The sequence below is a fragment of the Lepisosteus platostomus genome, chromosome 2 (assembly GCF_059453375.1).
Source record: "Lepisosteus platostomus isolate fLepPlt1 chromosome 2, fLepPlt1.hap1, whole genome shotgun sequence".
Lineage (NCBI taxonomy): Eukaryota > Metazoa > Chordata > Actinopteri > Semionotiformes > Lepisosteidae > Lepisosteus > Lepisosteus platostomus.
The window spans coordinates 15,655,980-15,683,213 of NC_142612.1; the positions used below are offsets into that span (position 1 = coordinate 15,655,980).

The 27,234-nt window shown below is 41.7% G+C and overlaps 1 protein-coding gene across 4 annotated transcripts in view; it reads right to left on the minus strand.

The window, feature by feature from the left end:
• The window catches only part of gsk3ba (glycogen synthase kinase 3 beta, genome duplicate a), a 102,322-nt gene that overhangs the window by 7,156 nt on the left and 67,932 nt on the right, over positions 1 to 27,234 (minus strand). Inside the window, exons 4-9 of one of the 4 annotated variants that reach the window (XM_088600366.1) lie at positions 23,572 to 23,682; positions 18,101 to 18,231; positions 15,441 to 15,547; positions 9,748 to 9,845; positions 6,480 to 6,575; positions 157 to 364 (exon numbers count right to left, since the gene is read on the minus strand). In XM_088600366.1, coding sequence (XP_088456492.1) covers positions 157 to 364; positions 6,480 to 6,575; positions 9,748 to 9,845; positions 15,441 to 15,547; positions 18,101 to 18,231; positions 23,572 to 23,682 — 751 coding nt within the window. Of the gene's footprint in view, positions 1 to 156; positions 365 to 6,467; positions 6,576 to 9,747; positions 9,846 to 15,440; positions 15,548 to 18,100; positions 18,232 to 23,571; positions 23,683 to 27,234 lie in introns of all 4 variants that reach the window. The other 3 variants (XM_088600376.1, XM_088600358.1, XM_088600384.1) reach the window with 3 other exon arrangements.

The following is a 27,234-nucleotide window of genomic DNA, read 5'->3' on the forward strand; positions in this document are numbered from 1 at the left end:
TGTATTCAATGCAAAAGTTTACAAGGCGAAACCAGCTGACCTAGAGACAAAACACGAAGACTAAGGCAGGCTGTACATTACTCCTGAGGGTCCACCCTCCCAGTTTCCTTTCCCAAATGAAAGCGGGGCAGATACCGAGGGGCGGGCGGCCTGTACCTTGAGTGGTGAAGTTGAAGAGAGAGGGCTTCTCTCGCCCGTTGGGCAGCTTGATGTTGGGGTCCCGTAGCTCGTCGAAGAAGGAGTGCGCGCAGGCCTCGAGCGGCGTGAGGCGGGCGGTGGGCGTGTACTCCAGCAGCCGGCTGCACAGAGCGATGGCCTCCGGGGGGGTGCGGGGCCGGAAGACCTGCAATCGAGCCGCAGAAAGCTGACATTGGTCATTGATAGGTTATGTAGACCACCGGCTAGAAAGGACAGTCATATGGAAAGACAAGGAATGACCAACATGGAGAACAGACATGAATTCACTACAATCGGGCAGCACACACTGCAAAATCAGAAATGCCACATCTGCCATGCAATTTTCATGCCCTTCCTGTGATATATGATCATGACTGCAGGGTGCTCAAAAGCTACCAGTCCATGTGATACTTCTCACCTACTTCTGAAGTCTAACACACAGAAGAAACTACTTAAAAATACCCCACAGGGGCTAACTTGTGAAGCTGATCAGTGAACCTAGAGCCCTTTAATAAACTGGCACTTCACTCCCTGCAGGTTACTGATATACACGTGTATGGTTGACTTCCCCGTCGTCAAGCGAGTATGACAGCTATTCTTTACAACCTAACATGGACGTGATGTGTCCGATGTACAATTTCACAGCTCTGAAAATTTACAGAATTATGGTTGATGGTAAAAAAAAATCCCGCCCTTTGGAAGGAATGAATGTGTTTTGCTTTACTGGCAAAAACGCAAAGAATTTTAACTGCATTTTAAAAAGCGTGTCGCTTTAAAATCACAACAAACATGCAGAAAGCTCTGTTCACTTTGGGCTGCAGGCCACTGAAAACACTTGGGTCTCATGTGTAACAGCCTGTTTCCGCCAGTCTGATGTTAAGTAATATCAAATAAACAGAGAAAAAAAAGTCTCTGACAGTATTACAAGATGTAATAATCAGTCTGGATATAGAAGCTGTGCCTGTAGGAGCTCTGAAACGAACGCACAAATTCAGACCTGTGATTTGATGACTACACACGCCTCGTTGCTTATTTGTGAACAAGTATTATCGCAATGCATCTTCACCCTCTCCAAACAGAAAGCCTGTTCTGGGGAACTGCTGTTTTCTAGGGATTATGCTACGATCCAGGAGATTCAGGTGCACAATAAGCACCGTCCTTTCCAACACTAGACTCCTGTATCTTTCACTGCCAGGTCTTAGTGTAAAGAAGACTGCCTGCTTGTGGCTGGTAATGGAGGTCCCTTCGCAAATTAAACCCACCCTCATAGTATAAGCCAGCCAAATATGTTCTCTGACTGAAGACACATCTATAGCCTGAACAACTTTCTACTCCTCCCTTGTCCCGTTCATAGACTTTGAGAAAACGCCACATGCAATTTATTCCAGGAAACAAGTAGTCATGTAACCTCAGTGTTTCCACCAGTAAATATTAAAAGGGCTGACAACGCAATCTATTTATAAAAATGCACATTACAGAATATTTATAGCGACTGCATGCTTGTTCTGTATAACCCATTCCTCTCACTTCTGCAGCACTTGAAGGATAAACATGTCATTAACTAGAAAAGGACGGAAGGTAGTATTGCCAAGCTAGTTGAAAGGAAGTGGATATAAACACGTATATTTGCTATGGTCACAGCAGCAAACTAAAAGCAATTTAAGTTGGTGCACTCAGGAAGGTGCTCTCATACAGATTTAGCGCACAAAAACTGAAATTCCGGTGTAAAGATTCCAAACAGGGCATTGGGCCAACACAAGTAGTCAGTACGGCCTGTATGAGCTCTGGTACAGAGTCTACCAGAATGTGGAATAACACCAGGTTAATGGAGGTAGAAAATGCAGTCTTGGGCACTGTTTGCATATCCCATTAGTGCTCTACTCGGTCCAAATCAGGTTAATGAGAAAGTCACCAGTTTCGTGTTAATCTGGCCACTAGGTGATCACAAGTGTTCTGTGGACGTGATGAGGTATTGTCATCCTCCTGACAAGAAAGAATTGCTGCAAAACAGGGTGAAGATTATCACTCTATACTAATAGGTAGCCATTAGCTGTGGCCTTGCCTTCCAAAGGGATTAACTATACACAGACCATGTATGGAAAATACACTGTCCAGTACATCATTACAAAGGCACAAGAGCCCTGTTGGAATCAAGCACTGAGGGCTGTAGAGGCCTTTTGGTAGGTGCCGCACATTAACTCATCTATTAGGAAAGAACATGGTGAAGGGTGATTCATCTGACCGTGTTACACGTCTTCACTGCTCGGTTCACTGCCCGTGCTCTTTGCACCACTGGACTCACAGATGTGCACTGCCAGGTGTGATGAGCAGTTTGTTCCCAGCAATCTGACTATGGTATCGTGCTGTGTGAAGTTCGTGGTACATGTCTGACGAAACTGGCTGCTCTGGCTGTATTTAACTTTCAATGCTCAGATATCACCATCCAGGAGGAAGCGCTTCTTTGCACTGTTGGGTTTTGCTGATGATGTCTTTCGATCAGAGTTCCCTGTTGACATCAACTCAGACACCAGTGCTCATGACACACTGGCAAGTTAAGCTCTGTCGGTCACTGCAGCCCCAGCCAAAAATGTATTTAAAAAAGTTACTGAAAACCAAACCTGTTTAGTATTTTTCTATATGACCTTAAGCATGCTGGCAGGTTTGCTTAATGAAATGGGCACACCTGTGTGGAAGCCTTTGCTTTGTTTATACTGGGTGTTTCTCCTTTACCGAGGTGTTTCCATTTTCTTGGTTCACTACCTGTATATGGTGGTGAGGAACAGGACACATTCCCTGAATTACACAAGTAAGTTACAGATGAATTCAAGAGTTGCACATCTTTAACGATGCAAGGAAACGTATACGCGATGCAAAAAAAAAACGTACACGCCATGCTTCAGCCTGTAGAAGAAACAAAAAATGAAAACTTTTAGCACAATTCACAAACTATTACACAAAAATGTGTAAACTCCTGTACAAATAAAAAAGGAAACCCCATCAATGTATTTTACTTATATTCCCGACTTATTTCCCTTTACTTTTACTTACTTTACTATATTACTGGGTTCTTGGTCTTGAATATTTGACAATTTAATGCTTAGGTACCAAACTTACAGATGATACTTAAAGCGGAACTGTAGTCCCAATCTCTCATACCGGTTATTGAGATATTAATTGATGGCACATTTCCGAGGACATAATCGTGAACTTTGTGAAAGTACTGTATGTTTGCCATGTTGTCGTAAGCCGTTGATCTTGCGACGAGCAAGAGTGAGAGTTTGTAATGACTAACGTAATGCGATGTATGAGTGAATATGTGCAGGTTGTACAAGAAGACATTTCACTGTAAAAATGTTCCGAAGTAATTTGCATGTAGCTTTAACAAGTAGAATTTATCGGCAAAACCGTCTCGGAGTTGAGAACAATATTTGTACTGCATTAAGAGATGTATTCACAAGCCTGCTTGTTTACAATGTAATAGGGTTGCTACACCTCACAAGCTCATGAGCTTTGTTGCCTCCTGAATCCCAGTATATGGCGCTGAACATACCTGGAAATCCCATCTAGTCAGTGACGTAAATTAGGTTTTACATGTTACCGTGTACATTTTGGTTTCACTGTGAAATGCAATTATAAATACCGATTCTTTCTAACCCTGAAATATAAAAATAGCGCTGCAGTTCCCCTTTAAAGACTATAACTGTCAACTTCACTGGAGTACTCCAATTCAAACACAAGAGGGCATCTGAACCTACCTTTATTGGACAACATTCTGCAGTACTATGCATGAATGAGCCAGAAACCAGTGCTACCCAGCCCTTTTAGCCTAAGGAACACTTGCTATTATGAAAGTGGTGTTTGACACACGAAGCCCCCACCCCCTCCATATACACCAAGAACTACAACTATTTAACAGAGGTATGTGCATACCTTTGATTGTATCTCTACTGTTTAAATCAAAACTTAAATCTCTTGTGAACTCTAGGTATGTATATTAAGAAGACCAAAAGGCGATTCTTACAACTTAATGTAATGACAAATTAATGTAAATATGTTCAAATTAATGCTTATATTCAAGAATAAAATGAAAACAAAAACCGTTTTTTATCAATTAAACACAACCAAAAACCTGACAAAACAACTTTCTTGGCTCCAGCATATATCTTGGCTCTTGTTTGTTGCCAGGATCAGATTTTTCTTTCATTTCAAGCAAAACTCCAGATGAATTTACACAATGATCGACTGTGAAAAAAATCTCAAAGCCTCAAAATTACAGGAACACTTTCAAAAAATAAAAAGCACACAGTCTCTAAAAAGTTTGGAGCCTGACTGCAGCGCATTCAGATGTTTATATAATATGGACAACAATGAACTAATCAAGTATGAATTATGAGACTCGGAGACCGCTTCAGAGAACACGTCAGGGCTGTGAAGATTAAAGATCTCTCCAAGCCCATTGTTTCTCATTTCACCTCTGATGGCCACGACCACTCTAATCTCTCCGTCTGTGTTCTCAAAGACGGTTTTCCGAACTCATATATCAGAAAGACTACCGAAACCAAAATTATTCTGCAGCTAGGATCACACATTCTCCCTTCTCTTAACGACAGACTACTGTTCTTAAATTTTCTCCATTCATTGGAAGTTTCATTTCACACCTCTCTGCACCCATTCTGACTTCACACCTCTTGACTGGCCTCTCTTTCTGTCCCCTGCTCCCGACTCTCACTCCTCCTCCTCCCTCCCAGCCTTTGTTCTCCCGCTACTTTACCTTTGCCTACTGCCCTGTCTCTCTCACACCTGAAGAAGGCTCAATGCCTGAAACGTTGTGTTCTCTTTCTTCTTTCTTTCCAGCATGGAATAAACCTATTACTTGTTCCTTTGCAGCCTATGCATGCTGACGCAGCTACCCACCTGAATTATGAATAAGTTTGAATTCAAGTTAATTATCTGAGTTAGCCTTTTAAAAATCAGTGCACAACCTAGGTCTTTTGAATGTTGATCTCTTAGGGAACAAGACGTCAACTTTCCAGGTGTGAAAGAGTTATCACTTAATTTTATCAAACCAAATATCAGTTCTGGAAAACAGAGTATTTGTCGGAGTTTGTAAACTGGACTGGCACGTTTAATTCAGAATCGCCTCCGAAGCCGCTACAGGCTGAGCCCTCTGGCATTCTGTTGCTTAGCAACGCACAAGGCCTGTCACTGCCAGTGACCACTTGGTCAAAAACATAAATGATTATGCATGATTTCTGGTGGTGAGAGGATTAGGCAGGTGTGTAGGACTTGGGACTTTTTATTAAAAAAACTATGTGGGTCACTGTATCAGTCATACCAACTTTGTCTTTCTTATTTCTTTGGCTGTGACTTTCCAGACAGCTATTCAAGCCTGATGGCACACCAGTTGGAAACCTCTGGAATAGTACATACTCCATAATTCTGCTAATGATTAGTAATTCCTTACATTTTTACAGCACTTGTCATCCCAAAGCACTTTACACTTAGATGGGGACCCACTTCTTCCTCCACTGAGGTGCAGATCCCACCTGGGTGATGCTCAAAAATCATTCTGCACTAGCAGCCTTACTAAAGAGCAGATCAGACTGAAATTTATCCAGGACGTCAGGGTTTACAATTCTACTCTTACAGTGCTTTCAGATCTTTAATAGCCAAGCAGTAGGGGCTTCAGTTTAAAGTCTCATCCGCTGGATTGCAGCACAGTGTCCCTGGTCAGCACAATGGAGAGTTAGTTTGAACACTCTGGTCCAGAGGACACAGTGCCACTTGATGGTCCACAGACAGCTCTTACGGCAGCACCCTGGTTGTCCTTTCAGAACCTTACTGACTAGGACAGGCCATGAGGTAATGCTGCTGGTGTATGTTTTGGAAGCACAACAGTTTTTCTTTTCAAATAAGGCAGATCTGCTCCACTAGCCCAGAATATTTTGTCTGCACATCGAACGTGCTCCTACAAAAGTAAAAGACTTAAAAGAAGACCAGCGGTTTTTGAAAAATGTACACCCATTCAGACCCCAAGCCTACTCCCGTACATATGAAGATTGATAATGATGATAAGTGACAAAAACTAGCATGTGTGTAATGGAATACAGACACTAGCTTCTGACAAGCTTTGTTTAATGGGCACTTCAATGGTCACAATGTTTCTATCACAGAATACAAAAATGTACAAAACACAAAAGACAAGCAGCTAGTGCAAAGCCAAGCAGATTACATTAAGGCACAAAGTGAAAAAACAGCTTGCTAAAAGTAGAAAATTTGTGATCCAGTACCTGTTGACTCACCTTAGTCCAGGGGTGCGCCTTAATCTGGGGGAATTTGAACTCGGTGTAATTGGGATTCATCTCTCGAATCTGCTCCCTTGTTGGTGTCCCTAGAACCTGCACAGCACACAAACAGAGGCCCTGTCAGCAGTCAGCAATGGCACATGACATCACATCTTGCAGTTCTCTCACTTAACAGTAGTTAATGCTTATGTGGAAAAAAAAACATAAAAGAAGGGTCTGCACGGACAATTCCACTGAAATGGATTTCTCCTGGGCTGAGCTGCAGAACTCCAGCAGAGAGATTAAAAGTGCCTGCTTCAGACACAGAGGCTGCCAGCCTAGATCAGTCGTAAGGGCACTAAGATTTTAGTTTGCCGTCTCCTGTGATGGCAGCCTGAAAGAAGAAAAGCTTAACCTAATGGTTTTAATGGACCACTGTACCCTTGGCATGCATCATATGCTTATTTGTAGATGAATTAGAAGAACCAGTATCTAATCTGGTTGAAAAGATGGGAGAAAATATCTGAAAATATTCAGTGCATGTAAACTGGTGCATCATTCTGGCACTGCAGGAGTGCTGCAGACATATTCCCAATTCACAGCTGTTTGCTCACTGCTCAATCACAGCAAAGGCAAGGACATTTCAGAAACAGCCCATCCCCATTTAGAAACCCTTTCACATATAAGGCCTGAGATCTTGCACTCAGGAACTAGTCACCACCAGTGTACCACCAACTGAGATCTCCTGTCGAGCTATATAATAACAGTTGTTTCTTTTGGCAGATGAAATTCAATCCTGAGCCACCAAATACAGAATTAGAAAAGGAATTGTACTTATCGTCTTAAAATTCACCTTTGATCTCATAATCCTGAAACTTATGACTCGGTAAGGTGTCACAGAGTTGTCCAAGTACTGAATATAAGTTGAGCAAAAAAAATTACACTCGATGCAATTTGCATTTTCCTACAGGCATTAGCAGTCCCCAAAAATGCCTGCAAGTTATAAATGCCACGTTTCCAAGCCCTTCCTGCCTACAGTATGTCCATAATTACAGGGTAGCATTTCCCTGCTTATCACGATAATAATTTACTGAAAAAGAAGATGCTTGTCCAAGATAGCTAGGCTTATCTCCACGGACAGGGTGGGGAGTAGGGCTTTGTCCACTGATTAAATCATCGCGTCTTTTTAGACTTTTGCAGTGCAGCAGTAAATGTTATAACTCTTCAGACAGACCTGGAGAGTTCACACAGATTGAGGTGAGCCAGAATCAGGCCGTGGTGTGTTGTTTGAGCTTTAGGACATAAACTGCTGTTAACTGCTGTAAAGTGCATGGCATTTAATTTCAACCAGCTTGTTTAATTAACATCTCAATGTAAAGACAATATTGGGGAAAAAATCCAGGAACAGAGGAGAAAGCAGATATATAATGACAGAAAAATCTTACATAAAAAATGATGTCACTACGAGTGCAAGCAACGGTACGTATGATTTTATAATTCTAGAGAACGAAATGGTTCCCTGGGAAAGAAATGATACCTGACATTAAGCAAATAAAAATTCTACTTCTACTGACAGGTCATATTTCTTCCAGGGCCACCATGAAAAGAGTGTGACACCATGAAAAGAGCTCAACAAACTGCTACTGCTAAGAAAAACTATCCCAATGTGTCAAGCTCCTCACTTATCTGGTGAATCTTATGAATCTCCCACCAGCAAAAACTGGTGTTAATGCTTCTGCGAGACCTGTAACACACAATGGTCTCAATGCGCACACAGGTGCTCACTCTGCTCCACCATGCTACTCCCTCATGCGAGCATCTGATTGGACAGGGATTCATCTACCAGCATGACAACGACCCCAAGTACACAACCAGTAGAGACAGAAGCAGCCAAGGACAGGAAGAGGCTGATGGGACAACCGCACAAGTCACGGCCTTCACAAACTCTCTCTAACAACATCCACAAGGTTTTACGGGCTAGACCCCAGGGGTGCAGAAGAGAAAGAGCAACCAGACAACATGGATGAGCTGTGCTATAAGATACTTGGAACAACCTTTTAGTTTTCCAATGATAATTTTCATGGAGGCATGAAAATGAGATGTCAATCTCTGAGTAAAGCAAAAGAGCACACACATACCAAATCCTAGGGTTTGTTCTTTCAGGCACAAAACACTATCATATGAGAAAAAAAATGCATGCAGTATATACACTATACACGATATTTACTTCAAGTGTTGTAAATATAGTGTATACAATTTGCTAAAGCATACGAGACACAAGCAGAGTTACTTCCACAATAAGGACCATCTCACTTTGTGAGTTAACTTTCCCTACCTGAACTGTGGTACAAACAACAGACAATAGGTGGAACTCTGACAAACATTCTCACAAAATGTTATTCCCTTTCCACTGTAATACGTAATATCGTTACATCCTATAACAATTACTTGTATGCTGTACAAAGGTGCCATTTATCGTTTTAATACCGCAGCATTTTATTGTATCTGTTATTGCGGGGAAAGCCCGGTATTTCTAATTTTGACAAACAAAATTCCTCTTTTGCAGATTCTGTATGTTCAAGCTTGTTAAACCAAGTGTTTAGTGTATGAGCTGTGCTCACTTTTCTGTCTATAATTACAATATAATTTCATTATACAGCCACTTTATCTGAAGGTTACAATTATTTACAATTCTATAAGCATGTATCTACACACAGATTAGTTTCTTTTGTCTGCAAATGCTTTAGTACAGTATCATACCTTTGTTGTACACTTCAAGTCTTTGTAGTGCACCTTTATTTCCATATTGATGGAAAAAAGTAGCTCAAAAGAAAATAAAACTGGAAAGACAATTTTGTTGACTTGCTCTGAATACTCATAACACATTAACTCTAACTGTGCCAGAGCACTCATCTCACCCTTCAGCCCATGCCTTACAAAGTGCTCCTCTCTCCTGCTTTAGGTAGCTCTCTGGCATATCCCTTAAAAAGTCCTGTCTCTTTAAATTGCAGGCTTGTCACTTCTTTCAACAAAAGCCTCCAGCCCATTCTGCTTCTGTGAGTAAAATAACTAAATACAAGTATCAATGAAGTTACTTGCAGGATTGAAATAACTCTGAGCTAGATGCCTGTAAAAAGCCGTTTCCAGACAAGAGCCTTTCCAGAAGGACCGAAGAGGCGGCAAATTATTTTACTCACGACCACTTCTTGCGGCTTAAGGCTAAAAGAGTTCTCTTTTTATGACGATCCGTAAGTTCGGGGCAGGTCTTCAGTGAGGCAACACCAACCTTGATGATCTCCACCAGCTGATCCACTCCACTGTCGCCAGGGAAGATGGGCTGTCCTAGCAACAGCTCAGCCAGCACACACCCAGCGGACCACACGTCTGTGTTGGAAAAACATACCCTGGGGTTAGTACTGCAGAACATGTCTTCCAGTCTAAGAAGTAATGAAAGACAACTGGAATTTTAAAAGCAAGGCTTGGCAATTAGTGCACTACATGGTTTTAAAGGGAAAAATACAAATAATCAGAAATATCCCATGACTGATGTATGACCAAGCAAACTGGAGGAAATATTTGGCTTTGGTCCAGAGAAAGAGCAACCAGCCACATTTCAGGGGCTCGAGGGAAACGTCCCGCACTGAGAGGGTGAAGGAGCCGAACCATTTTAATCTTGAACAGAGCGGACTGAGGGGACCTGACACAAAAATTCAAAATCCTCACGGGCATTGATAAAATCAACACAGCTCATTTCTCTAGAACGAACAGTGAAACATGAACCGGAGGACAGAAGCGGAAACTACGTGGAATTCCATTTCAAAAAGAGCAGGAAGCACATCTTTACACAAAAGGTTGTGGGAGTCTGGAACACGCCACTCAGCCATGTTGTTGAAAACCGTATTCTGGTTTCTTTCAAACCAGGGCTAGATACATTCGATGTAATTCCAGCTCATACATTGATTTCTTTAATCAAATATACGGGACCCATGCATTGGATTTCTAACACTCAATGAACTGGTGTATGTCACGGTTTCTCAACATTTATGACCTAAACCACAATGAAAAAGAGCAATGGATGCAGTCACACATATATAAAAAATGACACGTCTCAGTGTTAACTTCTATTCATACTCCGTCAATGTGTTAAAATTCATTATGTTAATTTAATCCTCTAATGTTATTTTAGTCATCTGGTAGTTCCACAAAGACTTAGTTTGTAGGTCCTTGTATAAGTCACTATGACTACCACTGAGCACCATTTCATCATGCAGAAAGTCACAGAAATGTCTGAAGAGCCATGGTAAGATATTATATAACCACATAACCTCTAGTGGCAGCTATAAAATATTCATAAGACAGCCCAGTGTGACTGTGATGCTCACCATAAAGAAGTAAAAGGCTATCGGTTTGCTTCCACATTCAGACAAGGCTTAAGAACCTTTTATCGAAACATGCGTGTAGTCAGAAAAGAACATATTTGATATATTAAAACCTATGTGATATGAACTAAAACCACACTAGAAGGTTATCATGTTATTAGAATTTTTATTTTTTACCACGTTATGCAAACTCCACAAAAGACATCCCCCAAAACCCAAAACAAAATTAACAAGATAATAAAAACTGAAAAAAAAAAGAAATCTTCATGCCGAAGGAAAAGCCTCCATGTCCATTCTGTACTGCCTGCCACAAATCGATTTGGTTCAATGAGACAAGGGGGGATTTCCAAAGACCATGCCATGAAATTAACCACAAGAAACTCCTGTTAATTTAGTATCAATTTGGAATTTCCCATGGGTCCTTAAGCATATAAGTTTTTAAATATGAAAACATGGGTATCTGATTTACATATCTGTAGACTGATTTTTAAAAGATTCCTCATTTACTAGGAAGAAAACCCACAAACTAAAAAAAGCCCAACTAGCTCATTTGCTTTTCAGTGGCTAATTGGAGTAAATCTGAGCCTGGAAAAGGGTGGTTGTAATTAAGGAGCCAGTACGATAACCCTGTTCAGTGATTTAAAAGAAAAAGAAAAATAACAGTGCTGCTTAGAGTCACAACTGCAGCTGGAAACACAAATACTGAGTTTGAAGAACCCCAGCAAACATTCTGACAATGCCGAGAGAGCACAGACAGGACTGGGTATATATTTGTACAATTAATTATGATGATACAATTACAAGTACGCATTAATATAGATTCTGGATGCCAATTTGACATCTCAATTATGTCTAGAGTAGCTCTGAAGGAAGTTCCTGAATGCCTTAAAAAAAGGAGTCATAGTGTGCTCTCCATGAAGGTCTGGCTGCACATGTACTTTTGGGAAATTTCAGAGTCAGTAGGTGACCTGATTGAACTCAGTTAATCTACTGTCTCTGTTATTATCAATCAGGCTATTATTGCACTGATCAGGATTAGAACGAGCACGTCAGAAGCAAGTCTTATGGACTGGAAGGTCTGACTGTACACGATGCACTCAGGAAATCTCAAGACTGAAAATACTGTATATGTTTATATTTTCTGAATTCTAAAATACTGTTAGGTTTCCTTTGCTGCTTCTACAGTGTTTGCTAATCCTATCTTGGTATCACCTGCAGTCTTGACTTGTTTACCAGCTGTATCACTGATCTACAGTATGTTAGTATGAACAGTGGTCTGAGAACAGATTCCTTGGTCCTTAATTATGTCATCCCAATCAATGCATTCACTCCTTATCTGTACTTTCTGCATTAACCAGTTCTCAATCCCATCACATCCCATTTGACAATTAATCTTTAACGAAGACCTTTATGAAAAGCCTCCTTAAAATCTAAATACACCACACTGTATGCTGTTTGTACACACTGTTGTTACTTGTTCAAAGACTGTAATAAAGTAGGTCTTGCTTACCTAAGTTTTCTATAACCATGCTGGTTTTTCTTTATCATCTTATCATCCTACAGATGATCCCCTATTTTACCTATGCAAACCTATATACATATTTTCTATAATATATAAAACCTGGAAATAATATATATAATGCATATTTCTTGCAGTGCAACAGGAAGTGCAGATCCATCACTGCTTCTTCCTGCTCATAATGGGAGCACAGCCTGTCCTCTCTGGACACCCAAGTCTCCCTGTATCCAATTTCTACGTCCAGGTTGTGGACACTTCACCCATCCTCTCTGGGAAGCCATCTGGGAAGGTCACTGGGCCTGTACTCCACTAGGATCCATTTCTCCTTGTTGTCTCTTACCCTTGTCGGATACCAGGCAAGTGTGGAAAGTCTTTTTAGGGTCCAGCAGCAGTCCAGTTTGTGTATTTCCCAGTGGGTGAGGTAGTGTTGTTTGACTTGGCTGTGATATGGGGTATTCTAGCAGTGTTGTCCTGAGGCTGGCTGGTGTCGTCAGACTTAGGGCAGTGAGCTTCTGGCCCAGCTGGCTGAGGGAGCTCTTCTCTGGGCTCAACAGGGCTTTGTGATGGTAGAAATTCTCCCCCACTGCTTTTTAGGTGTAGCCAGTATTTTATTGCACTTTCCCCCCCCCTACATTTATTATCAGTGGGTATTGGCCAAATTTGTCCTTACACTCATTGTCTGGTGTTTTTCTTTGCACATGGAGAATGCTGTGACAGAACTCAGTGTGCAGGGCATCGATGGGATAGTTGTCTCTTTTAGTGTGATCCTGGCTATTTTACATCAGTCATTTCCCTTCTGACATCTAGAACGTCCCCATTACTAATCCCAATACATTTTCTTCTTTACAGTTCCCTTATGATTTCAATACTCAAAATGAACTGTATTTAAGCACTTAAAATTCTTTTATCACTAGGCTTCCCTGACATTCATTTTACTTGTGCTTGCAATTCATTATACTCTATTTAACTGGAGCTTGTTCGTTTGTTTCATTTTAGAAAGTGCGTTCTGTCTCTGTCTCTCTATTTTTAGTACTTAATCATTTGGGCCACTGCTATCTAGTCTTTGATTTACTTACTCTTGGGACAAATCTGTTCTGTGCTTCAAGCAGAATAATTTTAAACTGACTACATCCATTCTCCACTGACTCCAAAAAGTCTCCTCTCCTGAAAGTGTAACCCTTTGATCTGGACTTATTAACTCTACAATTTCAAAGCCATACCACATTATGATCACAGTTCCCTAGCAGTCCCCTCACCTCTGTCTGGATTGTTTGAAAAGACTAGATCAATACAGGAGTTTCATCAAGTGGGAGCTATGACAGTCTGGGCAAGAGAACAGTCATTAACCATGTCTATCATTTCAGTTTCTGCTGCTGACATCCCTAGTTGATTGTCCCAGTTTCTGTGAAGAAGGCTGGAGTGCCCCTTGAATACCATTTCTACCTTTATACATATCTCAATTTCATTTATATGCTGACTGATAAGAATATGGTGGTCAGTAGCAAATTCCGACAATATAGGTGAGTAGCTTGTTCCAGACCCCCACCACCCTTTGTGTAAAGAACTGCCTCCTAATAGACGATCACTTGTCATTTTTTTGACGGAAGCCAGGGCATTAGTGTCGACCTCGCATGACCCTGATTTTATAGTATGACGTTCAGCCACTTGCAACAATCCGTATATTATGTCCATAAAATGACTTCTGCAATGACCTCAGTAACATCTTTTAAGCATTACTGACGTGTGTAGATTAGGAAACTGAGCGAAAACCCTTTGTTGCTTTAAGCTATTCCATTAGTTGCCAGCAAATTTACGTGTTCAATACAAGATTGTCTTACTGACTTACAAGGTTCTAAATAAATTGGCTCCATCATATATCTCTGATGTTCTACATGTCTGCACTTCTTTCCATAGGCTCTGTTCAGCTGAGGCTGGCCCTTTGCTCACTGTACCTACAACTAAATGCCAGACTGTTAGTGGCTGTGCTTGCTCTGTCTCTGCTTCATTTATATTGAATGCCTCTGCTCTGACCCTTTGAGAGGAAGATTATTTGACTATTTTTAAATCTAAACTTAAAAACTCACCATTTTACTAAGACCTGTGCTTGAGAGTCTTAGTTTGTCTTGTATGTTTTTATTATTCTGGACTGCATCTAAGAGTTTGGAAAAGTGCTACATATTATTGTTGTTGTACTGTGTTACAATAATGTTTCTTCTTGAAAATCCCCTTAAAATGTCTGATACAAAAGCACAAGAGGAAGAAGTAAATCTAAATTGAACCGATCATCATCTAAAATGCTAGAGATAGTTAATCTCCCATGTTTCCTATGCAGGGGAATAAGCATAATATGATTTTGTCTGCAAGTAGCCAAATAAAATGCGAGGACAATCATTATTCAATGGCGAAGATTTCTGGAGGCAGAAATTATGACGAATGTCCAGATCAATCTCTATAAACACATACCAAGCGTGAAGCCTTTAGCATAAACTTAAACGAGCACTGTCAGTACATAGTGCATGTACATTGTTTAAAATGGATGTTCTAATTGGTCAGTTATTTTGCAGAACTGAAACAAGCCACATAAAGAGGTTACAGTTCTTCTCAAATTTTGGATTGGATGGCATTTGAAGGAATAAATGGCAATTTTTCTGGAGGACAATTAACTTGTTTTCTCTAACAGGTTTATATGTGACTAATTTAATGACCCAGTCATGTATAATAAGCTAATAGTTTGTTTAAAGAGAAAGTTGACAGCTGACAAACATTTTGAACAGAGGTGAGAATGGCCCCAAAGACAGTCCATCACTGAATTTTAAAAAAACGTTTCATCATCCTTTCTTGATTAAATGATATTAGCATAACAGAACTTTGTTTACCGAAAAGGACTGTTAGTGAGACATTAAAAGCATATATGACAAACTAAACGTATTTTGTGCACAACCTCAAAGAAGAATTTGTTATTTTCATGGTTTCGGGTCTGGTTTAAATCATATTCTCCTGACCACACTATTTCAAAAATACAGATATCTCAAATCACTAAAACATTGACTAAAAAGTCCACAAGGCATTGCATAATCTTACCTATACTTGAGGTATAATCTGTGGCACCAAAGATCAACTCTGGAGCCCTGTAGTACCGCGAGCAGATGTAGGACACATTAGGTTCTCCTCGGACCAGCTGCTTTGCACTGAAAAATAAGGAGCAATTCCATGAATACTCTGTAATCAATTAAACTGAGGAAGTCTTTCAATGTCTATAAAATGAATGATGTTGAACAATGTTTTCTGGTAAAAAAAAAAAACCTAAACAAATAAGCAAAAATTGGAACGTGCTATAGTTCTTTCACAGTTGATTAATGCAGTAATTCAGCATTTATTTATTTTTGTAAATCAGAATCTCCTGTTAAATAAACCGGAAAATGGAACAAAAACAAAACTGGAATAAAGGTCACAGCACTGCACTTTGATTGCATATTTCAAGTTGTGGCTAAATTGTAGGTTTCAAAAAGACCATGTTCTTAAAAATAGGAGACATTAGTTTTATAACAGGATGAAATTCATTTAACGGCCAGCAAAAATAGATCTGTACACTCAGGATATCCTTCAGCTGAGATGCAAAATTCTGTACTGATATCACTAAACCTGCAGGATAATCATTTCACAGCACATCAAAGGACAATCCAGACAGAGGCACACTCTCATTCTACATTAGTAGACTAATCAAAAGCTGCAAAAGCAGCGGTTTTACAATGACTGACCAGCTTTATGACCTCTCTGCTTCCTATGCATGTGATGAGAAAATGTAAGGAACCACTGCTCTTCTCCAGGGCTAATTAAAATGGGACAACTCTGTCATTATAAAAGGGGCACACTGCAATAATAATGACAGCAGTCTAAAGAAAACAGGTCTAATGTAATACATTGAACATCTTATATATGTACTGGAAATGAGCATCATCTCTCTGATGAGACAGTGCTCTGCAGTGCCAAGGCCTGTCTGCTGCAGGGGGACCACAAGCACCACAGTGAACCAGAACCATAACTGTAGAAAACACTAGATAAAACAAAGACTCAAATAGCATCTCTCATTAACAAGGCCATTGGTTGAATGTCTTCCTCCATTCACAACCAGTTGCTTTTAATCCCAGGGTCCAGGATGTTTCTTCACATCCCTTTACTCGATCAATCCTCATGGCGACAGCTTCGTGGGCCTCAAGCACCCTCTCGCGTTCCCTCAGCCTGCACCCTTCACTCTGTCTGACCTGGGTCTCACCCCAGATGCGTTTTCTTGCAACAATCTTTCCGACCAGCAGGTCAGAGAACTTGCCACGGGGGCCAGGATGGGCGAGCAATGCCAACTTCACTTTCCTCACTTTTCCTTCACAGTAGACACCCTACTGCCTACCAACCTCTTTCCAGCCTTGACTAACTACTCCAACAACTCCACTTTCTAACGTGACGATATTATTTCTCTCTTTTTCTCCTCACTAGGGACATCACCACCATCAGTTCCCATTTACTCACCATAACTAGGGGCAGAAAAAAAAAAGGCACAGAAGAACGATTCTTCTCCTGTACCAGTGGCTTCACCCTTGAGGTCGCTGAGCTGGAGATAGAAGTGTTCTATCTCGCAATCATCACTTCACAAACTCCCGTCCATGTCCCAAACTCACTGTTAATGTATCTTCTACCTCTCTTCATTCTCTGAACCCACGTCTTTTAACTACCTGGGACTGAGAACTTCCCACTGATTCACACGATTATCTCTTTTAGACCTTCTTTCCCTCTAACAATTGTCTCACAGTTCCTCAGACTGTGTCACTCATGCAGTGATGAGACTAACCTTCAAAGGAAAGCCATTTCTCACTGACAGGGGATCTCTTTCCTATACCACTGACAGGACTCTGACCCCAGTCAACAACAGCCCACAAAACCCACAGTGTAACCCTCTGCACGCAGAACCACATTCCACATCTCCTTCCCTTCCACCGCAAAACCCTGTTTGCTTCCCAGCTCATCACACAAAATATCTCCATTTTCAACTGAAACTTTTTTTCTAGATGCACCAATCAGCTCTAACTGCCAATCACTTGACCTACACAAGCTTCTTGTCCTGTTTTCTTAACTGTCCACAGCTGCCAACCAATCACTTTAAGCTACACCTGGAGCCAGGGTATCACTGCAGCTACATCTCCAGCAGCACACAGACTCGTGGTCTCTCAGGCCATTTCAACATCACCCATAAGGCATCATGTTGTAGTCCAGCAATCTCATTTCTTGCACCTATCGCAGAAAGTGCCCTGACACTGACAAAACAGGAAGAAGGCCGGTCAGCCATTTCAGGGAACATCAGAGGAACGAGGATCTCTCCAAGCCTAACAGCTCCATGAAAAGCCAAATAGACCTTTAACATAATTCACAGTCTTGCAGCGCTGCTTGATCAACTCATTCCTTTCTAATCTCTCCAATCACTTCCAGATTCCTGCCCCCCACACTTCCCCTGTAGATTTTTATCTCTTGAATCCCCACGCCAGTCTCACATTTTCTTTATTTTCCTCACCGCTCTTGTTTCTGTTGCATCTTTTGTACCTCCACGTACCCGATTAAGACTTTGCAACCGAAAAGGTTTCACTATTTTGACCTTTCAGCACGGAATTAACCACTATATGTTCTTCAGGTTAATGGGTAGCCTGCACTTCAGCACCACGGATACAGAGAGCTGAAGAAACAGATCGTCTCACCTTCCAAAGTCACACAGCTTCAGCACTGCAGTCTCAGGGTCCAGCAGCAGGTTCTGTGGTTTGATGTCCCGATGGCAGATCCCAAAGGAATGGATATACGCTAAACTCCGGAACAGCTGGTACATGTACAACTGAAACGACAAAGTGACAGGCTTTTATTCAACAAAATCATCTGGACATTTGATTAAAATAAGTGGTGCTTGTTGAAGTCCTTGGAAAAACCCTCCACAATCCTCACAAGTCAACTTCAAGATGAACAGTGAAACAGCAGGACGCTTAGTAACTAAGATGATGTAAATTTACAATGAAGAACAGGGGAGCACTCTTTGACACAGAGGGTCATGGGTCAGAGAAGCAAGGGTATCGGCTTCCAGAACATGGCTGGTAGCTTGTTACAGATTCACACAGCCTTTTGAAAGAACCCTATATTACCTTCGTACTGCTTTCCAGTATGAGGGGTCCGTGTGCTATCGCCATATAAAGTAGATAAAAGATAGATTCACCTAGATAAAGGTATTCCAGGCTATTGTTGATTGACTTGCAAATGCTGCAGCAAGGTATGAGGCTTTAATAGTATCACAGCTGTGCAATTACATACAGGAGGGATAGATTTCACTAACACTTTATTACTGTGTTAATTTAATAGCAATGACACCCAAGATGTGAGAAGAGGATACATGCCAGAAGGGAGGCAGCTCTGACGAGACATAATTGATCCATCAACTGTAGTTTCGTTTAGTGATTCACTGTACAGCTCCTGAGAACTTTTAGAAGTAGCATTAGCAGTTGAACTGCATGTTTGCAAGATCTTTAATTTTCACATTGTCACCATATCCTAAGTCTGAGATTGTTCTCTCCTCCCTAACTTCTATTATTCCACATACAATGTGATTAATTGTTCACAGGTTTCCTTAGGGTCATGATATTTAAAGAGTAACAATGGAAATACAGCCTAAACTGTCCAAACTCTGCACAGCGCCACAGAGAGCAAAAATGAATGAGATCGCGGGAGGAGCAAATCGCATGTGGTCCTTGAAACCCAAAGCGAACTAAAAAGCGGACTCACAGCTTTGTTCCAGCCTTCCTTTGTTCACATAGCTTCCCCTTGTAGGAAACAGGAAGACCAGAAGTACACAAAGCAGCCGCCACAGTCTTGACATGTTTATAAGCTGCTTCCTCTCGCGGAATCACGTCAGGGCGACCAAACTGAGGCGGTCGAGGAACTCTACGCCTGGCTGACGTGCTAAATAAAAAAAGCCTGCCAATGGCAGCCTGATAAAATATTACAGGTGGAGGTATCGAGAGCAGAAGACAGAGAGGGAAATGAATGGTGACCCTTTAAAAAACTCATCAGCACCACCTTTATTTTAAGAACCCTTTAAGTGTTGCCAAGGCAACCAATGTGAATGGTAGGGTGTGGCACAGGTGGGATTTTAACAAGGTTTAAAAAAAACACAGAATCTGTCTCCTGTCTTAGGACAGTGCTGTTAACAAGTCTGTTAACTTGTTTTTGTGGAAAACGAAGAGTCTGATATAAATATAAAGGGCTAAGGCAGATATTATAGGTGTGCATATTTTACATAAAGTAAAAACATCACCCATCCCATCCCAAGGTTAAATTCTTGAAGACGTACGCAAGCCGCAAAAAAGCCGCAAAATACACAAAAAGAGTTAATGGGGAAAAACAGGTGACCTGTTCACTACCCATAATTTACACAAGGAAAGGAAATAACACTGTACGTAAAACAATAATCAGCCTACATAAAGTAACTAAATGATGCTCATTTAAGATGTAAAAAGTTAATATAAGATCATGAAAATTCACATATGATATTTAATCACTTAATAGGACCTCTAACTTCAACACTGCCCTTATTTTCTCTGGATTTTTCTCAATTTCCCTTACAGTAGACTACTACCATGCACACCTTATCGCCTACCAGCCAGCAGCCATATCACCCTGCAACTCACAACTGGCAACCCAATGCAGCTAAGCAGGTGTGAGCCTGGTCAGTACCTGGATGGGAGACCTCCTGGGAAACACGCTCACCACACATCAGCTATCAGTGGGGAGCAGAGCAGAGTAATGAAGCCAATTCATAGAGGGGGATTATTAGGAGGCCATGATTGGTAAGGGTCAATGGGAAATTTGGCCAGGACGCTGGGGTTACACCCCTATATCCCTACCTGCAGCACCAGCACCCTACCTGCAGCACCAAGAGAGCTCTGTTTCTCTCTCTCAGGAGTGGAGCAGGGGCATCACTACTGCAAGATTCCACTTGGGGAACACTTTAATAACACAATATTAGAGGCTGCTAATACATGGTTTGGACTGTATCAAACCAGACCCTAGTCTAGAAGAAGAGAGTACAAAGCAAGACCATTCTCTGGATTGGAATATAAGCCGTTCTTGGCTATAAACATTCTGTGGAACCAGAGCACGACAATCCACATGGCCAGGTAACCTATTGACCCAGATTCCTAAGCATATGATGAGTACAAATCACACCCATCCACTAGGGGTGGGAATCTCTAGGCACCTCATGATTCGATTTCGATTCAGGGTGCCACAATGCGATTATAAATCGATTCTCGATGCATCTAAATGTGTTTTTCTCTACAAGATGAGTTTTTTTTCTTACTGTGTGACTACTTGCTGCTTTTGAAACGGAGAAAATGCAAAACACTTGGCTGGATGTACTTCCATTGTCTTTCATTGACTCAATATAGTAACAAATGGAAACGAGCTGAGACGGTATGCCGTACCTCCGCTCCAGTGTTTGCAACATTAAGCAAAAGCCCGGGTTTGCAACCACGGCGTAGGGGCGCAAATCTTTTGCAATGAACCTTGCGACAGACCTGGTGGTTAGCTTGGCCCTTTCCGAACTATGTGGAAGCTTTGACACTTGCTCGAGGGCTCTCTGTTCGGCAGCAACAAGAACAGGCCGTTTTTCCTCCAACTCCGAATGGAAAGGTGAAATGCGATTTCGCATGCTCGTTGCATTCCCGAAATATTTTATCTTGGTATGACACAGCTTGCACACTGCACGGCTCTTAACCAGTTCATTTTTACTTTTTACTTCATTTAATCCAAAATGTGCCATTCAGTGGCTTTCCAAGCAGAGGGTGCAGGCCGGAGTCTCTCCATCTTCACAAACTGGGTAGCTTAGCTTAGTTTAGATGTAAGCATGGCGCACTTGTTAACCTCTACGTTTTTGTATTTCACCACGCAATTTGTTGCAATGTTCGCCTTAAAACTGCATTTTACACCCACACCCAAAGTCAGGGTCTAAAGCAAAGACTATATCTGGGATAAAAAAAAATTAAAGGAAATTAGCGACTAAAAAGGAAGCGTAGCTATTGGTACAATCATTTAATATGACCACAAAGCCATAACCGTGCTTACTGCCCAGGAAAACAGGCTTGCTCAGTGTGCAGTGCTCTTTCAGTTTGTTATCCTACAGTCAACCTGCCCTTTAAACTCCACTTCTGGGAAACAGTGGAATCGTGGGACACAGAAGTTAAGAGTGATACAGCCTGAAGGTTGTCCAGAGTTGAAAAATAATACGAGCTGTCTCCAGTGACACATTCTCAACATGCTTGGTTTTTCAGCTGGGTACAATACGCACAATGGGCTTCTCCTCTGCAGCACTGACGTGTTTCACTTGCTGACAGAATCCTGCTGCTCTATGTGAACTATGCAAAACATGTCCATGTTAAAATGTATTTGATCAAAGGATAAAGACTGAATCTGCAGTTCTTGTGCACAGGCTGGTGATTGCCCACAGTCTGCTTACCATCTTATAGGTTGACAAACTGGAAAGTCCACTTTTGACTTTTTTAAACTCAATGCATGCAAACATCGGTCCTGACATGGACAAGCATGCACACATTTACAAATACAAATGTCCACATGAACACAAACGGTAAACAAGTAGATAAGGAAGAATTCCAGATAAGGATAAATGGGAATGGGCAATGTTAAAACCTAGCGCAGTCATTCTGCTGTAGAATTGTCTGGCATTCAGCCATTAAGAAACGCATGGTTTTATGACACTGGAGCAGTGCTACTGCCTGGCAGGGAAGATAACAACTAACAAATTCCAGCTAATGTTTTGGACAGGAACCCAGCACTTAGACCTCCTGAAATGCTGGCGGCAGCCAAACTCCCTCAATACTGCATGACTACAAATCTGAGGTCAATCCTGCTCCAGGTTAATCTCACACAGGAAGTCTGCTCATAAGCAAAGAACACGCACACCTGAGGAGAGAAAAGCATCGAATTACAGTCCTGAGCTTAAGCTACGATGAAGCAACCCAGCTAAGTACGCTAATTTGGCCACTTTTAAATGCTTTTAATGCTTAAAAATAATAATAATAATATAGCAAAGACCAATAATTTGGAAAATGAAAAAGTGAATATATCTATTTGGTATTCAGAGAACCATTCACATCTCCTTACAATTTTTCCTAATACCCTGTAAAATCACATAGATAGCAAAGATTGTGTCAATTCTCTCATCTCTGACAGAGTTTATATCCTAAATGTCATTAAAAATAATAGCTTACACTACTGGATGCTGCCATTCGCCACACTCTAAGCCCAGATGTCAAGTTCCCATGCAGAGATGTCCGTTAATGTCTCGCTCATTTACTTGGGAACTTGTTAGGTTATAATAGGGTATTCCCAGCACTCAAGGGGACGGTGCAGTGGCTCTGTGGCTAAGGATCTGTGCCTGTGGCTGGAAGGTTGCCAGTTCAAGTCCCGTGGCCAGCAGAGGAATCCTACTCCGTTGGGCCCCTGAGCAAGGCCCTTAACCCCACCTGCTCCAGGGGCACCGTATAAATGGCTGACCCTGCGCTCTGACCCCAAGCTTCTCTCCCTGTCTGTGTCTCATGGAGAGCAAGCTGGGGTATGCGAAAAGACAAATTCAAGAAATTGCATATTGCCAATAAAGTGATCTTAAAAAAAAAACTTTCTAAGATAACTGGAGGTGAGCTGTTTCAGGACGGGTGATACGCTAACTTGCAAATTTATTTGGCTGGCTTTTACCCAGATTTAACCAAAATGACTTACATTTTGACCCATACAGCTGAGTGTTTTACTGGAACAGGTCAGCACAAGGGTAAAGCACTATTTGAACCCACAACCTTCAAGTTACTAGTCCAGAATCCTGCTCTTCACTGCTGCCCTACTGATGCTCCTTAGAAATTACATGCCTCGGAGCGAATGCAAATTCAGAGGGTTCTTATGCCAAACCCCATTCACTGCGGTAAGCTGACTTTTCTACCTAAGTGTCAAGAGATCCCGTCCCTCCAACTTTCCATACATCGCCCATCAGCTCACTCCATGTCTTAAACCTTTGCATCCAAAGAAACAACCAGAGGACTATCGTGGTAGTACTGAAAATATAACAGCACTTCCAGTTAGATTTGTTACAGTGCCAGTACAGAACAAAACCCAACTTTACCTTCACATAGATCATCGGGAGTGTCTGTTTGGCTCGGCTGTAATGTCTGGCGACTCTGTACACTGTTTCAGGAACGTAATCCAGGACCAGGTTCAGATACACTTCGTCCTTCTGGAAGAAACAAACAAGGTCATGTTAGAGCAACAGGGCACTACCACCAGAGCCCCTTTGAGGAATGAGGTCTCCAAATACACCAGGAACCAAAGCAAAGAAGAAAAACGGCAGCGACTGGTGAAAAGTCTAACCTGCTGTTACTATGCTGTGACTGAAACGAAAACCTCATAGCACGATCACACAAAATAAAAGCAAAAATGGTAGTAACTGTCTTTTAGGTTGTTTTAAGAATAAAGGTATGTCAACAGAAACAGGTGGAACAGTTAGATCTACCCTGACAGTAACATCAGCACACTGCACATTAAACACTCAGAGGATATCTTAATTGACATGTTAAAACCGCAGCCCACAGTATTTCCTGTTTATCTCCTTCGAAAATGTCACGATTATAACTTTGTTTTGGGTGAAAGGATTTAGATTCTGTGAAGCCTGTTCACAAGCTATTTTTAGGACTGACACAAAGCGCTTACATCCTTTACAGACAGTTCCTCAAATTCAGCATGAACCTTTTGGGATGGGGGGGCAGAAGCTGAAGGAGTGTTTTAGGGGGTTTCTTGCTGCTTCTCCCATTGTAGCAGTACAGTACTTCTCCCATTGTAGACGCACACAGAGGTCGGAGGCTTACCACAGTGTCTATGGTTTAATGCATCAAAACCCACACAACTGGGGAAAAAACTAAACAGAAAAAACTTAGACCACAGGACAAGTGGAAGTGAAATTCACACATTCAAGTTTCGATTGAAAACACTGATTTTGAAAAAGCGTATGCATCATTTGTATTTGAACACAATGGGACCAGGGTTAATACCTGCATACTTCAATGGTTTTCCCAGATCAAATTCTAATACAATAAAAAAATCTCTCAAAATATTGTAACAGCTATAGGTGTCAAGGAGGTGCCTCTAAGAGTCTGAAGTGTGTAACAACTGGCAGAGGGAAGGTTTGCAGAGATGTAGGGGGTAGAGTCTGTGATCAAAGCAATGATAAAGTTTGCCTTGGTTTACCTTAGTTAATTAAGTTCTGGGTAAATGATTAAGTGTCTTTCAACAGTCCAGCAACACACATCAGATCGGGAGGTTAAAAGGGGGAAGAAGAGGAAAAGAAGAGAAAGGAGAGACCACGAAAGAGAGAGGAGGAAAAGGAACTTGAAGCTTGCGCCAGCAAGAGAGCCCCTACTTCATGATCATCCAGACAAAATCCGATTGGAAGTAAATATTTGAACCTTGCTATAGAGAGCTTTCTATTCTGTATTTAAGGGAACTTTGATTTCCACAGTCAATAATATCTTATTTTGGCCTTTCCTGCTTAGGGGTGCTTTTTAAAAATAGGGAGATAGGCTCCTATTTATTTTATAGCATCCGGGTTTGGAGAGAGAATGATTTAACTGCAGGTTTTATTGCATTCTGTTTTATTTAGACCATAGCTTATCTCTTATTTTGGGCTTCTGCAGGATTATTTAAAAACTGAATACACGGTAGCAGTTTGGGGTTTTCTGGGTGGTTAGGACATTAGGCCCCTGAAACGCTTTATGTGTACATACTGTAAACGTAGCAACATGTGTGGTGTATGTTTATGTTTTGTGTAGTGTAATGTGTGTCACTGTCATTGTTAATAAATATTTCTTTCATCAAGTACGCTCAAATTATTACTCTTTACACCAGAGGTTTGCCAGAGAAAGAATTCACACGCGTCTAACTGCACCAACATCTCGGGTATATTCTGGCAAAAGTTATTTACGAGTGGGGGCTATTATTACTTTTTATTATTGAACAAACTGCTCGGTCTACTCCCGATATTTTGTAACTATCTTTTGGGTTAGCTATCAACTGATGTTTTCTCTATACACTTTTCCAAACACACATTTTCCTTGTTATGAGCTAGGCTTAAGAAAAGGAACAAAAAACAAACTGACAACCAGTTTTTATTATAGTAAGAAAAAACTGCACCAAAAATGTCAAATTTCCAAAATTCCATTTTTTTTCATGTTGTGGAGCCCTGCCCACTCTTATCTCAGTGTAATCAAAAACAGGAGAAGCAGCAAAAACTTTACATCTCCAGTCTCCACACATCCACCCCTGCGACTAGCACAGCTGGACCGAGTGCACAGGAACTACCAGAGCACCGGTTGTTCCGGCCCTTCTGGTTTAAATGACGGTCCCCACCACATCGCTGTGAAGAGCTGTAAAAGCCACCAGAGCCAGGCTGCAGAGGTTACTCAAGTTCAAAGCACGGATCTCTCGCTCTTTCTGAAGCACGTCTGTGGAAATTTCCACTGTCGGCGGCTCCTACGATGAGTGCCGACAGCAGACCACCGGTGAGCTGCAGCTTTTAGCTTCTTCTGCAGCTTCTTCTAGAGCAGAACGCACACCAACAGCAGCAGGCCAATCCGGAGAACATCCAGGGAAAATGGTGGGGGAAAAAAACCCTGCACCAGCACGCGTTTGGAACAGGCCATCGAGTGTGAAAGTTCGCCACACGAAGGACTACAGCTCAAGCCCTGGTGCACCTCGTCCACACTGTCCACTTCCCTAGTCTGCTCTTGTGCTGTATGCTTCTTAGTCAGAAACGTGCTGTTCTGATAATGAAGTAGAAACAGCTTTCTTTAGGAACACATTTTAAAGCTACAGGAGATTACCTGGCAAATCAATATCGCTAGAAAGAGCCAGAATCGCAGGAGTGCCAAAGGGCTTTGCAGAGATAAGAGTAAGACTGTAAGACGGCAGTGGAGGTAGCTTTCTGAATTTGACTGGACTGCACATCTGTCAACCTGCACTGATATTTTGCCATTTCATTTGTTAACAAAATACTGGAGACTTGTTGGAAGAAGTCCACCAAACAGGGACCTTATAAACGCCTGAGGTTAATATCAAAACAAGAGGTGATAAAGACTGAAAATTCTACGGGATGTAATGCTAACAACATACGCCTACAGATGACATTGAAACGCAGTCTGAACCAGAGGTTCCTATCTTGTCCCTCTCCGAACTCTGAAAAACTATGTAAGGAACGCGTGGTATTTCTGTGGGGTTTCAAAAGTGGCAGCTGATACGCACTAAGGTAAAAACTAACCTGCATTGCCATCAAAGCAGATGTGAAAGAGAGCGAGTCCTCAGAAAAGAGGAATAAAACAAAGCCAGCCTGGAACTGTAGCCTGCCCATTCATCAAAGACTGGCTTCGCCAGAGCGACCAGGCCTTCCCCTGGAACACTGTGTGAGGCAACTTCCGCTCCAGGGGTTACAATTTTGTCGCCAGACCTTACAACCCCACCTAATTTCCTTCAGTCTCGCAGGGTGAAGCCACTATTAACTGGCAGCCACTTGGCATATTTGTCATTCCTGGCTGCTGAGGTCAAGTGTGCCGAAGCAGTCCTGCTCTTCCGGAGCTCTGCCGAGCCCTTTGTAGTAAAAGGAGCTATTCATCCACATCCTCGGCAGCAACTGAGATTCTGAGATGTATTCCAAAATGTAGAGCCTCTCACAGGCGTGGAGTCTCCTGAAACTGCAGCTGGAATGTCTGAACGGGGGACCCACAGAGAACAGCTTAGACTT